This window comes from Pyricularia grisea, assembly GCF_004355905.1.
Source record: "Pyricularia grisea strain NI907 chromosome Unknown Pyricularia_grisea_NI907_Scaffold_7, whole genome shotgun sequence".
NCBI classification, from domain to species: Eukaryota; Fungi; Ascomycota; class Sordariomycetes; order Magnaporthales; family Pyriculariaceae; genus Pyricularia; species Pyricularia grisea.
In genome coordinates, this window is record NW_022156720.1 from 139201 (window position 1) to 153386 (window position 14186).

Below are 14186 nucleotides of genomic sequence, written 5' to 3' on the forward strand. Positions count from 1 at the left end.
CGCTGTAAGTTGCCCAGTGAGGAAAGTCCGCACAGGTACCTGTAACTGCGTACAGAGTATACAGCGGGGGGAAACGTCATTCTGGCAAAGTTTATGCAAAATATTCAATTCACTATTGACGCACACTAAGGAACACGTGCAGCCTGAGCTATTTAGCCAAAAAAAAGCGCGGAGGCTTTTTTATCCTGCTCCTAACGCTAACTCAACGCTCGCTATCATATAATAACTCGATTTATCTGATTATTTTGTGCGACTGCACAAGGATCGTATACCTGATGTTGGCAGTAGACGAGCCTCCTTCCTCATGAGGAAAAATGCAGAAGTGATCCCGGGTTTGCAATACCTACCTAGCTAATGCCACGGACATTGTGGGCAATCAGCTGGGGGGCACGTCCATATGGCATGTTTATGCGAGCATCCTAGCCGGCCTTTATTACGGCCAGCTAGGGAGGGTGATGGAAAGCTACTGACACATTCACCATACCTGTATTAGGGCCCAGCATCTACTCCGAAAGTGAGTTTGAACACCCGAGAAACCCTGCCGTTAAGGTTTTACTAGCTCTGCCAATCTAGCCATTTCTCGCGTCTCACTTCGGCGAGTGCAACTCAGGATATCAAAGACTTGCGCTACTGTCTCGTCTACTGGACCTGCATGCAATTGGAATGGTACGTGAGCATTGGAAACCCTTTATAATCGATGCTAACAATAACCAGCGATATTATCACCGCAGTGCGAATGGCGTCTGAACACAGACCATCAGCAAGCAGGTAGCGCGGCTACATTAGCTGCTGCACTTGGGCCACGAGGGGTGAAGCAAGAAAATGGGGCTTGCCCACAGGCAGAGGGCCGCTCTGCCACCTCACCTTAATAGCACCTAGAGGCATGCAAACAGGCACTTCGAGCGGCAGGCTCGTCCTGTATCAGGTATCCAAACAACATAAGTCGTGGAAGTGGAAATGGAGGTAACGGTCAGGCTTAACCATGGACGCCAGGTCTATGACCGTACCAATAGTCCCACCTCCCCTCCACCAGCCAACATACACCCCCTTCCAAGTCAGACTAATTTCCGCCTGGGCTTCAAATGCAACCATGAATGACCACGCGGTTGCCTTGCGCGAACCGTTTGGCGAACCACGCACGGCATTCACCTAGATAGATACCTGCCGAAAACCCCCTTTGGAAATGGTATAAAATGGCGGCATGTGTCGACTTTTGCTGATTAACTTACAATTCCTCTCAAGTTCAGCACTGAAACTCATTTTTCCAACCAGAAAAATGCTGGACAACAATTCCCCATCTGCCTCAGGGCCTAAAACCCCCAGGCAACATCCTCGAAGCGCGTGGCCCAGCGTCCGGAACCCCGAGACCCCTCCACCCCGAAAACCAATCGAGAAGGTCACGAACCCGATCCGAAGAGGCACAAGTCGCCTCCGCCGCTCGAGTCGGCGTCACCATCCACCGGTATGCGTGGAATGACGTCAACAGCGCAGCACCGTAATAGAGCCAAACCGCCGGCAGCGGACGCGGGCCAGGCCTTCGTGCCAGTGCCTAGGCAACACAGAATGCTCTATCAGGATGGCACCTCAGGATTGCGACGGCAGGCGAAAAGAGGCAAAGGTGGCGGGACCGCAGAGGAGTTTGGCGAAGGAGAAAAGGTCAACGTCTTGGTGAAACAGCCTGAGACACGTCCGATAGGTCAAGGTCAACTTGTGGCTGAGGTCAAAGGCACATACGCTGGGTGACTTGTGTTAAAGTGCGGAACAAATCACGAAATGCGCCCGAAAAAAAAGGCTTTCCACAAAGGACCAGGCATTTGAGCGGTGCTCGACGGCGATGTCACTTTTTATGGGAACTGCAAACATTTGCTAACTCTACCACATTAGTCTCGTCATGGTTGAAAACAAATGCATTGAAGTTGATAATGCGCAAAACGCACTTAACAACGACGCGGAATCGCCACCCCCAAATACCGATCAGTGGCAGGCGCTTATAGCTACTGCATCGGACCTTGCTTCACGAACATCATGACTTCTTTCTCGTATTCAAACACCCTTCTGGTAACCTTGCACTCCGGCGGCTTGCCTCAAAATATGCGACGCCAGCACGAATGTGGCGACATGGTATCCATAGCTTGTAAGTCCCTCCCTCAATCAGATTGCGCGCAATGAGCTATTGCAAATAAAAACACCGAGGGAAACTAACTTTCTGCACCAAATAAAAGTTTGGAGCTGCTGAGGCACCGTCTCCCACATTCCTTGGAATACATGCTCACTTTCATTTATTCGGCATACTCCAGGATAGCACTGCTATATGAAGGGCCACGTTAAAGATCACCCACGATTCCTTATCCAGCACCCTTTTTTGATCCACACAGCGTGAACACTGGTAAATACGGTTTCGAGACTTTTACCCACCCAAAACCCACCCAACCCCGTCCAACCCCATATTGCACCTATGGATCACATTTTACCACTAGGCGGTGAAAATTTTGCCGAAGGCGGTAAACCCCGCTTTTCGGCCAACAATTACATAAAACTATTCCCCATTTCCAAACCATACCATTTATTACACCCACCTACTGCAATACCTACCATTTACCACCTACCGCAATACCTACCACCTACCGCAATACCTACCACTTACCGCAATACCTACCACCTACCGCACCATTTACCCTTTTAAAATTCTGCCAATTAATTTAAATCACGTAACCACCCTAATTTTAACCCTTAATCTTGATTTTAATCCCTGTTGGCCAGGCCTACTGTTGTTAATTCATGCATTCTGTCCAATTTGGCCGAAAACCCCACCCAAAACGTACCCAGTGCAGACATCTGCTGTGTGGATCAAAAAAGGGTGCTGGCTAAGGAATCGTGGGTGATCTTTAACGTGGCCCTATATGAAACTGTGCCGGCTTTCGAACACACTTGGGTAGAATGTCTAGGCGACCTTGCACGTTACAGGTAAGCATACACCTTTATATTCTTATCTAACCTTTTTTGCAAGTAAAACGACCCGTACTAACAAAGAACCTTCGAAGAATGGCCATTGAGTATGACAACAAGTGTGATCGCGACATCTGGACCGATGTCTCGCGTAACTGGTATGCGCGAGCTAAGCACCAACTACTGGCCGCCTGTACCATCATCTCGCCATTTTAGCCAGACCAAACGTTGTGGCACAGCTCTTCTACTACACAAAGAGCTTATGTGTGCCCATCCCTTTCAGCAACGCCAAAGACTCGATCCTCACGTTGTTCGACCCCATTATGGCCAGGACACAAGGCGGCAATTTGGAGACGGTTGACTGGGCTTTGGTCAAATGCCACGGCATTTTCTACACGAAAAAAAAAAAACGCTGAAACCCTTGACGATACGCGGAATGAGTTCTTTTCCAGCCTCGACCTAACCATTGCCAAAGCCTCCCGCAACTGGTTGGCAACGGGCTATCAAATTGCCATCACAAACATTTGTGCTTTGTTGGACTATGGCTTGGCAACCAACGGCATAATGAGGGCGATTGCCGCCTCGACAGAGCCCCCTCCAATGCCGGAGGCCGCCGATGATGCATCGAACAATCAAGGCGAGCCGGAGACGAATACCAACCTAGAGGCCAAAGGCAGCGATGTCGTCGATCCTAAAGACTTTAAAGAGCGTCTTCAGAAAAGTTCTTACTACCTGAACTTCGAGGGCTGCCTGAGTCTCATCGCAGCTCGTTGTTGGAATTCCCCCCGACCGACGTAGCTAATGCGCTCATCCAGATGCTACAGGACTACTTGGCAAGTAACACTGTTCGAGAATCCATTCTGAACGACCTTCCCACTGCGGCATCCGTCGTATGGAGTCTCAAGTCTCAGGTTGCGGAAAAGTATATGCAGGCGCGTATATTCGATCTTGAAGACCTCTATTTCAGACTGCATCAATTTGGTCTGGATACGTTCCTCAAAGTGCCGGCCGAACTGTAAGGATCTTGAGAGCCAGCCCTAAACATTCTACCAGATAACGCGCAAATTATCACGTAGCAAGAACCAAGTCGTAATTATGTCCACAATGTACAGCTGGTGGGAAGGATGCATCGAGCAAATAATATCTGGGGTGCGTGACTTTTGTGGTCTGATGAAACTCTGGGACCACGATCAGCAAACCTCTGCTGGTAGACCATCACGTGGCCACGCTGCAATACAAATACGGATTTTCCCTACAGAGGTTTTACTGTACTTGTATAGAATATTTTATGAATCATATGAATATATTGTCATTGTTTTGTTTTACTGTTTACCCAATCTCGAGATCATCGGATTGCTATCGACAGTGTGCTTATGAAGTTGCCAATCGGGACATGGCTGCTCGCACAATGGTAACAGCCTACCAGCATCCCCGCTGCGGTCAAAATGTGGGTGACTTTAGTGGGTCGCTCCTCGTTTTGCACTTGCGGAACTTGATTTCTTACTACACCCAGACCAATCCGCCTTTATTGGACTCCATAATGTAAGTTTCCCCGGACTGTCCAAACTCTCGCATTTACATTTGGCTCAGAAAATGTACCGGCCCAGATTACAATGACAAGACTCATGACGTAAAGGACAGAAACTCGACGGCGAAACTTTCACCCACTATATCCGTCGAACCGAGACCCATCACCCCACCTTCCTCTTCGTCGCGACAGTCTTCACCGCACAAACGACAGCGCATCTTGTCCAGTAACGAGTCGAGTAACGAGCCGGCACCCCTTGTCGAGCATGGCGTCCGAACACCACGGCAGCAACAAACATTCGACTTGCCACGGCGTGACATTGTATTGCTCCCAAGCCATTACCACAATACCTCAAGGGTTTATTCACGCAAAAGCCGTTCGACGAGCCCTGTGAAAAAAAAAAAAAAAAAAAAAAAAAAAACCGATAGACTTGGAGAGGCTGGAGAAGCCGATCCGGCCAACGCCACTGCAAAATGCTTTCCAGCAGTTGCCAGACGTCCTGGAGCTACACCAATACATCGATCAGGTCATGGAGTCGGAAAGGGCCTTCATACCTGCTGGCGCGAGGCCGCTGATCCAAGAGCTACAAAAAAATACAGGCGCAATTTGGAAAAAAACGATTGGTTTCAGCAACAAGAAGACAGCTCATCGTTAGCCGTGACGGAGGCTCAGCTGAGAATAGAGTTGGACGAGTTATTGGAGATACACAGAGATGCATACGCCTGTCTCGACGACGCAGCATCGGAACATTCCATGAATATCCAGGTTCATTATCCGCTGCTTAGATTAGCAGCGAAAATATGCCCTGGACTGAAAACCCTACCAGTCACAACGGCACGCATGTCAAAACACTGGATGCCTCCCATGGTCGGCGCTGGTGTATCATCTGAAGCATCTTCGTCCGGGGCAACGACAGTTACGACGGAGACAAGAGGCTAATGAAGCTGCGGCGGTAGTGGGGAAAATGGTCGATTTCATTTTCGTGTTTGATGAGTCTGTCGACACGCAGCTGGGGGCCGCAATCAGAAAAGTCCTTTGGAAAGACAAATACCTGTCTATCAACCACAGCGATTACGGCCCTATACGGTTTCGACCCACAGGAATCCCCATCGAAACCAAGATCTCATCATCTGTTGCCAACAGCGGTCGCACGCAACTTTTGATTTGGGCTGCAGGCTGGTTCGCCCGTATGGAAGCCTGGGTTAGGAAACAGCAGAGGGTGGATGCGGGAACGGAAATCAAGGTCCCGTCTACCTTACCAGTTATACTGGTAGTAGAGCATGATTGGAAACTTGCCTATGTTTGCGACCGTGGCGATCGATTCGACTTTGTACATGAGATTTCCATCGGTGGTACAAAGAAACTATCCGATATGTATAGGTTGTTGGCTGTGCTTCGGGCCTTGTTAGGTTGGATGGATACCCATCTCCGCCGGTTTTTCAATCAGCTCTTTTCGCCAGAAATGTAGACAAAGGGTCTTGCCCAATTGTGGCTTTGCTTTGTACCTGTGGGTCCACACAAAGATCACTCTGGTTCAGCGATCTTTTGGATGGTTTGGCCCATGTACTATGCAGATATTGGGTATTGACCTACAGCTTATATCGACTTTTATACCGGCCCAGCCGGCATTAGTCAAGTACGTCAACTGACAAGATATGCATTTATTCGAGTAATATTGCTGGCGCGTAACGTTTTACACCCGACCGCTGCTATCATTTTTTCAAGGTTGCACTCACTGAGACGTTCGTTCCTTTTGCCACATCAAGTAAGCAGTAACGAATATGACCATGTTACAAGCGTGATAATTTTTTTTTTTTTTTTTTTTTTTTTTTTTTTTTTTTTTTTTTTTTTTTTTTTTTTACAGGGATAGGTGGGTAACGGATGTTGTGGGAGTTTATGTCCGCCTTAAAAACCAGCTAGCTTTAGTCACGACGATTTCTTCCCACAAGGAACCCATGACAATTTATGCGTCGAGGCCTCCAAGACGCGACTAGTTCTAAGCCTACAATTCGAACCCCGAGATCTGTGATTACAGTCCCGATGTATCTATTCAATGAGCTTCTCATGTAAGCTGACCGCCGAAGACTATTTAACCCCAACCGAGCTTTACTGGTGAAGTCCGAGAGTAATAGGAGAACATTGCGTCGAACCTTCTAGACATTATGACTTCAAATCGGGCTAAGATCCTGTGTATTCTGTAGTAAATATTTGACGACGATAGATTCTGGAAATATCCAGGAAAATATCATGGGGTCAACGGGGTATTACGCGTAATGTACGGATAACCTTGCCATTGTTCACTGTTGGACCATTATGCTGTAGCTCCAATCCATTCCAATTACAAGGAACAAGGTTGGAGATTAATGCAAGCTCGCCAAGCTCAGGGCACACGTCAGCGCATTGACTTTCTGACCAACGACGCAACGAGCTGATTAACAATGCGACTAGCACTCGAAAAACCATAGCAGCCAAGGTCGTACGAGCTTTCATGTTTGATTTTCCCCATCCAAGTAAGTCAGGCACCTACCTGTCTCTGTTGTACTTAAACATATAATACTATGGTAAGGAGTAGCTAGCTACATACGTAAGTATGACTTGCCCTAGTCTCACTGGTGGCGCAACAGGCGATAGCCACTGTGGGTCAAAAGAGAACCCCTGTTCAGGCAAAGGCAAATACTACCTACCTACGTATGCACTGCGGCGATCACTGTGGCAGTCAGTGGTTCGGAGAAATAATGGATGGAGGGTAACCTTATATAAATTTATTGTGACTACGGCAAGACGACAACAGTCTGGTTTGCATGCCATACATACCCGCCGCGTCAAGTTCACACGGCCACCTCGGAAATCTTTCATTCAACTTTGTTTTACCTACACTACTTATTCGGAGCTGAGAATTGCCGTTGCCTGCACGAGTGACAGTCAGAGTCATGACCGCATCCTTGCTCACGCCACTGCACCAGCCAAGCTCCAAGCTCGCACCAAATCCGCACACCTCACCCCCCGGGACTCCGATCAAGAAGACTTCACTTGATTCATGTCCTAACACGTATTCCTCGGATGCCCATCTTTCCTTGTTGTCGACTCCAACTGATACAATCAGACTGAAGAAACGTTTACCTTGTGTTCTGTGGACGCCGCCTGTGTCCCGTCCCGTGTACAGGTCATCTACTTGAACATCGGTCACGCCTTGCCGAGAATCCATCCAGACTTGAGAATTCTACATAGGCCAGCGCCTATCAACTTGATCCCAGTGCGATAATATCGCCCATCGAGCGGTGATGCAGCACCGAGACATCGACGAGATTGCGCACTATGTCAGCCTCAACCTGGAGGCAGAATGGGAGGATCCGGAGTCGACGGTGTTGCGGGTAGCTCGGAAATCGGGAGGTGTATTTCTATGGGCCGAGCTTGTTGTCGGTATACTCAACGCTGCCATCTTGGAGGGGGCCACACAGGCCCTGATCGACAACATGATTCTCGAAATGCCCGGCTATCTGGATGGGCTGTACGAGTGGATGCTTTCGACATTGACAGAGGAGGAAAAGGTCGAAACGTTGGCACTCTTCCAATGGGCAATATTGGGGTCAGAGCCAATGCGACTGGACGATCTAGTGACTGCAGTTCGCGTCACAGCGTCATGGACGACTGATGAGATGCAGCCAGAAAATGCGTTGGCTGTCGACCCTCCCATGTCGTTTCGCAGCCTCGGCGACCTGGGAGCGACCAGTCTCCGGGACTGCAAAGGCTGGCTTAATGTCGCGTCACTCGGGTTACTCGAAGTCCGAACTGAGCCGGACGATGTAGAGAGCGAGGAGTTGGGATTGCAACGGGTTCACGTCATCGACGAGTCGGTACGCACTTTCTTCTTGTCCGGTCGTGGGTTTGCCGCGCTGGACAAGAACAACGAGACCACTTTCTACTCTCACTCTTGGTCGGAGCATGACCTAGGAGATGTCTCGCACTATGTCCTGCTCAACGCATGCATCAACTTTCTCAACATGACGGATTTCGATTTCCTCGGCCGCGAACTTAGCCGAGCAACCACGCGAGCCAACATAGCATATTGGCGAGCGAAGCAGCATGAGCAGAGGCGGCTGATCATATCCAGCTATCCATTCTTACAGTACGCAGTGGATAATCTGCTGTACCACATGCTATCGCCACGCCAGTTTCGCTATTATCTACCGCAAAAGGACATTTTAAATCTCTTTGCGGCGAATAATTGTCGGCTTTGGAGGAGATGGACATTTCTGATTGGCGTGAGAATAAACGAGCCAGAAGCGGCGTTGGCTGTCAGCACCGAGGGGCCAGCGGGACCATTGTTAGATCCGGTATACGGGGCTCGTTTTCGTTTAGAAAGGGTGTTTAGGCGAGTGAGCAAGATGGCAGAAATCGAGCATAGGGTGAGCTTCAAGATTCAAGACGAGGGCGAGTTAAAGGGCGGCTTGGAGCATGGAAAACTGAGTTTAGGAAACCTGAAGCAAGACGACAACAACAGCCTACAAAGACAGCATCCGACATTCGTTGGTCTACCTCGAGCGCTTTCTGAGCCTGTACCACGAAAACTCAAAAGCTGCCTCAAGGTTGACATTCGGCCGAAGCCGCTGGAGGTTACCGTGGCGACCCCGACATCTCCTGGAAGCTCAAGCTACTCGAGGCATGATCGGATCGTTTCATACACGTCAACCGATGTGCCGTCAATCTTTTCCCCGGTTGACATAGGGTCTCCAAAGTCTGTGCACAGCTTGATGAGTCCACTGTCGGTGCTCGAGGCCACTTTTGAAGCAGCTGCCAAAGGAAGGGATATTTACGATAGTGTTTAGGGTTTTTATGACCGTCTTTAATGGAAAATTACCCTGGCATGTTGACTATCCTGGGTACCGTACCTAACCAAAGGTAGACAGACACCAAGGTGTACACAACTGCATACCTAGTTATGACATTCCTTCCCCCCCGGAGGCAGCCAAGGCAGCAAACAGACGAACACGCGTCATCTCGGACGCGGTTAGGCCGAGTGGGGTCAACTGTCAGCCCCCGCACAGCCTTATCTGGAGGCTGAGCTCTTGGCGAACCAGACAGAAAGAATATGGAGTGGAGTGATCTTCAACCTTGTCGTCCAGGCGCCGCACTTTAATCACATCCAGGCACGCGTGTGGGTTGATCTGGTTTCTCAATAACCTCGCCCACTGTTTTGGTTTTTTTTTGTCTGGCAGGTAATTATTAGTTCAAACATTGTAACCATCGAAAACCTTATTAGTGACTTGATGGCAACCTTTTCCAGCGCTGCCGCTGCATCCCAGAGTGAGGCACTTGCTTGCCGGATCATTGCGACCAGGGCCGAGGTCGACGAAACCATCAAGTCCTGGGATGATGCCAGACCACAGAGAGCCCACGTGGCCCTCCTGGCCGAGGAGATTCACACCTTGTCCGCCATGGCCGACAGTCTAACAGACGCCGTACGGAAGGCTCAGGTAGTAGCTCCCGCCGTCCAGCCGGCCTTGATGCGCGCTCTCGACTCGGCCGAACGGGCCTGGGCCGTCATGGATAAACAATTACGTCGGCTTAGAGAGGCCGACGCCGATGTTGTTGTTGATGGTGGCGTCGTGGAGGATTACGAAATGATGATGCAGGCTGACATGGTACTTTATGAATTGTTTCGGGAACTATTGCAAATGTGAGTGCGACGACGACTCCTTTTTTTCTTTTCTTCTTCTTCAAATCCTACCCTACCCTACCCTACCCTACCCTACCCTACCTTACCTTACCTCACCTTGGGTAGCGGCTGACGCGGCCCTAGACATGATGTGGCGCGTCAAGCTACTATATTAAATGGACCGGATGCACAACGGATCCTTGCCGGGTTTGACGACGCATGCGAGGTTGTTCTCGCCCGACGATCAGTCTTCATGGAGAAGCCCACATCACTGCGCAGCCAGAGCACCACCTCGCTGGTCTCGAGTCCGTCAACACAATCCACCCCGACGAGTCCAGACCCCCCGACCCCGACAGCAATCGCCGGTCCTGCTGTTTGTCCATCAAAGGGCAAGGGCGGCAGTTTCTTTGGTGGTCTCTCGCAATCCTTCCAGGCCATGACGGCCAACTTTCGCTACAAGCCAGAGCCGCTGGTGTCAGCCCTCTGTCAATCCGCTACTCGTGGTGATGTCCAACAGGTCAAGGGTTTGATCCAAGGTGGCGCCAACGTCGACGGCCGCAACGAGGACCGCAAGACGGCCTTGATCTGCGCCATCATGGCTGAGCAGGCCACCACCGTCCAGTGGCTCCTCGACCACGGCGGCGCAAGCGTCAGGGCACGCGATGGGGGAGGCACAAAAGCAAAGCCACCTCTTTACCATGCCGTGCGTACCGGCAACTCAGAACTCGTCACATTATTACTCCACCGTGGCGCCGAGGTCAACGCCAAAAGCTCAATGGGCCAGTCGTATCTAGTCGAGGTCGTCCAAAGCGGCAACGTCGACATGCTGCAACTGCTCTTGAGCCACGGCGGCGACTCCAACGCACGCGACGTCACCGGCCGTGCACTACTGGTCCATGCAGTCAACGCCGGCAATCTCGAGACGGCAAGACAGCTGCTTGTCCACGGCGCCGACGCCAACGTTCGCGACTACAGCGGCCAAGCCGTCCTCAACCTCGCCGCCACCAGCATCCCCATGCGAATGGAACACGTCACACTCCTCCTCGAACACGGGGCCGACCCAAACGTCCGTGACCTCACAGGCCAGCCACTGTTGGTTCACTCGGTCTCGTCCGGCAAGAAAGACCTGGCCCGCATGCTGCTCGCCAAAGGCGCCGACCCCAACGTCAGAGACCTCTACGGCCGCACCGTGCTGCAGCTGCTCGTCAAGCAGCGCGACCTCGACCTGATCCGCGTCCTCCTCGAGCACGGAGTCTCTCCCAACCAGCTCGTCGACACAACCGGCTCATCCGCCGGCGAGACCCTGCTGCTACACGCCATCGGATCCGGTGACGACGACCTGGCCGAGCTGCTGATCAAGCACGGTGCCGACCCCAACGCCAGGAGCAAGCAGGGCCACACCCCGCTCATGCAGGCGCTGCAGCGCGGGCCCGCCAAGGACTCGCTCGTCGCCCTGCTGGTCGAGGCGGGCGCCAGCCCGAACATGGAGGGGCTGTGCTCGCCGCTCGTGTTTGCTGCCGCCAGCGGGAGGGGCGACATGGTGCAGCTGTTGAAGTCGTACGGTGCGGCGGCTGAGCACGACGTACCGCCCGCGAGGGGTGGTGGGGGCTCGAGCCCGAGCCCTCGGCCGGTCAATGATGCCCCCGCTGCTGCTGCGGCTACCACGTCGGCCATTCCTGAAAATCCCGATGTTCCCCCGCCGGATTATGAGAGTATACACGTTAGGAAGCTGGGACCTGGGGTGGGGTGAGGCCTGTTGGTTATCTTTCAAATGTGTCTTTCATTTCGAACAAGCGTTTACGTATATTAATCTAATGGAAATAACTTGAGTAAATGATGTGGCCTTCCTGTGCGGACACGATAGAGTAAGCGGTATGTGATATGTTTTCCGGGTTCGTGATCCCAGGTTGCTGAACGGCCAGCATAAAGCCTTGCCTTCAATCACTACATGTCTACTCTTTCTTAATAACTCACATTTTCTGCTGTGGCCATGTATGGAGATCTCCCGTGGGTAGACCTTCCCTAAAAAGGGCGAAACCTGCAGTGGACCCAGTTCGATTCCAGTTCATGATTGTTTCCTCTCACAAGGTGTCATGTGGTATTATGGCCTGTCTAGAGTAATGCGAGCAGTCTAGGCAGCTTTTTGATTGTCTTGGCTGCGGAAAAGTGAAAGAGCCTCGCCGCCCGAGGTTGAACACTTGGTATCAATCATGGTGAAAGTCTACTGCTAAAAGTCAGTGAGAAAGAAAGTTGAGACGGAAAAATCCCTCATGTGAAAGTCCCCAAGTAAGTCCTACACGGACAAAAACCCTTGCCAATGAGTCAAGTAAAGTAGGTTCCGACCGACCACCAGAATATTTTCTTCTCCTTAACTCAAAATGTTGCGGAGAAGCTGCCCTGAAACACAAAAAAAAAGCTCTCAGAAAAACCAGGAGTTCGCCAGCCTGAGAGGGGAGATAGTAGGCTATAAGTGGCTGCAAGTTGGACTGGGACGAGGACCACCGTTGCCTCAGTCGATGTGTGGACAAAGGAAATAACAAAAGTATCGGGTGAAAAAAAAGTAAGGTAGTGTTGCAAACATCATTGTGGCTGCTATTCATAGAGAAGCGGTTATCGATGTATTTGCGAGTGCTAAGCGTTCCGAAGAGAGTCGAGACATGCCGGAAGAGGAATCGAGAAGGTCCTCTGACCCAGCTACTTTACTTGGTCAGCATCAGCTTGCTTGCTTGATAGGCACGTTCCCGATTCCAGAGACAACTTACTCACGTAGAAAAAAAAGAACATAAGACCATGGGTTGTCTGAAGTGTCTCGGCAACGTCGTGGGTTGACTGGCTCGTCAAGCTCGAGGGAGATGGTCTCGTCCGGTAGGGTTGCGGGAACCTCGGAAGCTTCGATGTCTCAATCGGTTTTGTCTCGTAGACTCGTAAAGCTCCTCGACCCTGAGCTCTGCTTACGTCGGCTGCTCCAGCATGTCCATTGTCTCGATGGTTTTGTAGCGAATGGTCGCAATCAGATGATACATCTGCTCCACCTGCTGACGTATCAGTTGCTGGTGCATGTCCATGCAGTCCTGCATATTTTGGCGATGCTGTGCAGCAATCATAGGTGTTGCATCAAGGGAGCTGATATCCGCAGTCAGGTTTGGCCACTGCTGGAATACCCAGTGTGGCAGCTCCTCCAGCTTTTGGAGATCCTGCAGCCGCTGGTTGAGATTATCCACAGCACGCATGGAATTCTGTACACCCGAGGAATTGCCCTCTTTAGTCAAAGCCTGCATCCATGCGATACTCTCTCTGTCGCACTCAGTATTAATGCCACGCAGCGTTACATTCAGTTCCTGGATATGTTGCAGCGCGTTCCTCATCTCCCAAAAGCCTGATTCGATACGATGAAGTAGGTTATCGAACGCGTCAATCTCATCATTGAGTGACATTTTGACGAGTCTTTGCGAGGCTGGTAGTGGCTGGGTTGCTGATGGTGTTTGTTATGATGTGCTTGGTTCACGATGGGCTTTCTTTCCTGCCTCTCTTTTTGGGTTGGGTGTGCGTGGATGAGAAGATGTCATGGGAAAAGATTGATGTCGGGTGAGCTGCCCTCCAGGTCGTGGGAAACAAAGTGATTGGAAGGTAAACAGAGACTGAGCAGAGGGAACTGAGCTGGGCGTCTACAGCAAACGAGCACTGACCGAATATTGACCTTTCGGGTCCACTTTGACAAACGGACAGTTCGGATCTACCAGTCACGGGTGCTGTGACTGTTCAGTACCCAAAAGGTAGGAATGGGAAGCGAAAATACACCGTGAACAACACTAGTACATAGAATCGGGAGGCAGCAGAACTTCGGGTAAAAAAAGATAGTGACGGGTTGGAAGCGGCTAAGGATTCTTGCTCTTCCCATGTCGCAAAGAAGCGCGGAAGCAGATGGACGGAGCACTGAGGTGAATTCTCAGAAATCAATTCCATCCCTTTGCCTACAGCATGTGGTGCTGCGTCACAAGCGTATCCTTGTGTAATCTATCCCACTCCTGTCCCTCTGGTATCGTTCCTTCTATTTCA

The 14186-nt window shown here is 50.9% G+C and overlaps 6 protein-coding genes across 6 annotated transcripts; 5 read left to right on the forward strand and 1 right to left on the reverse strand.

Moving 5' to 3' along the window:
• Positions 1-982: 982 nt before the first annotated feature.
• Positions 983-1743, forward strand: PgNI_09099 (uncharacterized protein; the record flags this gene model as incomplete). The annotated part of the gene is made up of 2 exons (XM_031129089.1): positions 983-1054; positions 1324-1743. 2 exons carry the CDS (start codon positions 983-985, stop codon positions 1741-1743), a joined length of 492 nt encoding a protein of 163 aa, XP_030977825.1.
• Positions 1744-3042: 1299 nt separating this feature from the next.
• Positions 3043-3965, forward strand: PgNI_09100 (uncharacterized protein; the record flags this gene model as incomplete). Its single annotated transcript, XM_031129090.1, has 4 exons — positions 3043-3104; positions 3230-3302; positions 3388-3667; positions 3745-3965. 4 exons carry the CDS (start codon positions 3043-3045, stop codon positions 3963-3965), a joined length of 636 nt encoding a protein of 211 aa, XP_030978005.1.
• A 1789-nt stretch (positions 3966-5754) lies between these two features.
• On the forward strand, positions 5755-5883 carry PgNI_09102 (uncharacterized protein; the record flags this gene model as incomplete). Its single annotated transcript, XM_031129091.1, has 1 exon — positions 5755-5883. The coding sequence occupies one exon, from the start codon at positions 5755-5757 to the stop codon at positions 5881-5883; it is 129 nt and encodes a 42-aa protein (XP_030978163.1).
• A 1872-nt stretch (positions 5884-7755) lies between these two features.
• On the forward strand, positions 7756-9300 carry PgNI_09103 (uncharacterized protein; the record flags this gene model as incomplete). The annotated part of the gene is made up of 1 exon (XM_031129092.1): positions 7756-9300. The coding sequence occupies one exon, from the start codon at positions 7756-7758 to the stop codon at positions 9298-9300; it is 1545 nt and encodes a 514-aa protein (XP_030978132.1).
• Positions 9301-9632: 332 nt separating this feature from the next.
• PgNI_09104 (uncharacterized protein) lies at positions 9633-11972 on the forward strand. The gene is made up of 2 exons (XM_031129093.1): positions 9633-10151; positions 10275-11972. The coding sequence occupies exons 1-2, from the start codon at positions 9742-9744 to the stop codon at positions 11878-11880; spliced, it is 2016 nt and encodes a 671-aa protein (XP_030978134.1). The 5' UTR covers positions 9633-9741; the 3' UTR covers positions 11881-11972.
• Positions 11973-13081: 1109 nt separating this feature from the next.
• On the reverse strand, positions 13082-13564 carry PgNI_09105 (uncharacterized protein; the record flags this gene model as incomplete). The annotated part of the gene is made up of 1 exon (XM_031129094.1): positions 13082-13564. The coding sequence occupies one exon, from the start codon at positions 13562-13564 to the stop codon at positions 13082-13084; it is 483 nt and encodes a 160-aa protein (XP_030978133.1).
• Between the last annotated feature and the right edge of the window lie 622 nt (positions 13565-14186).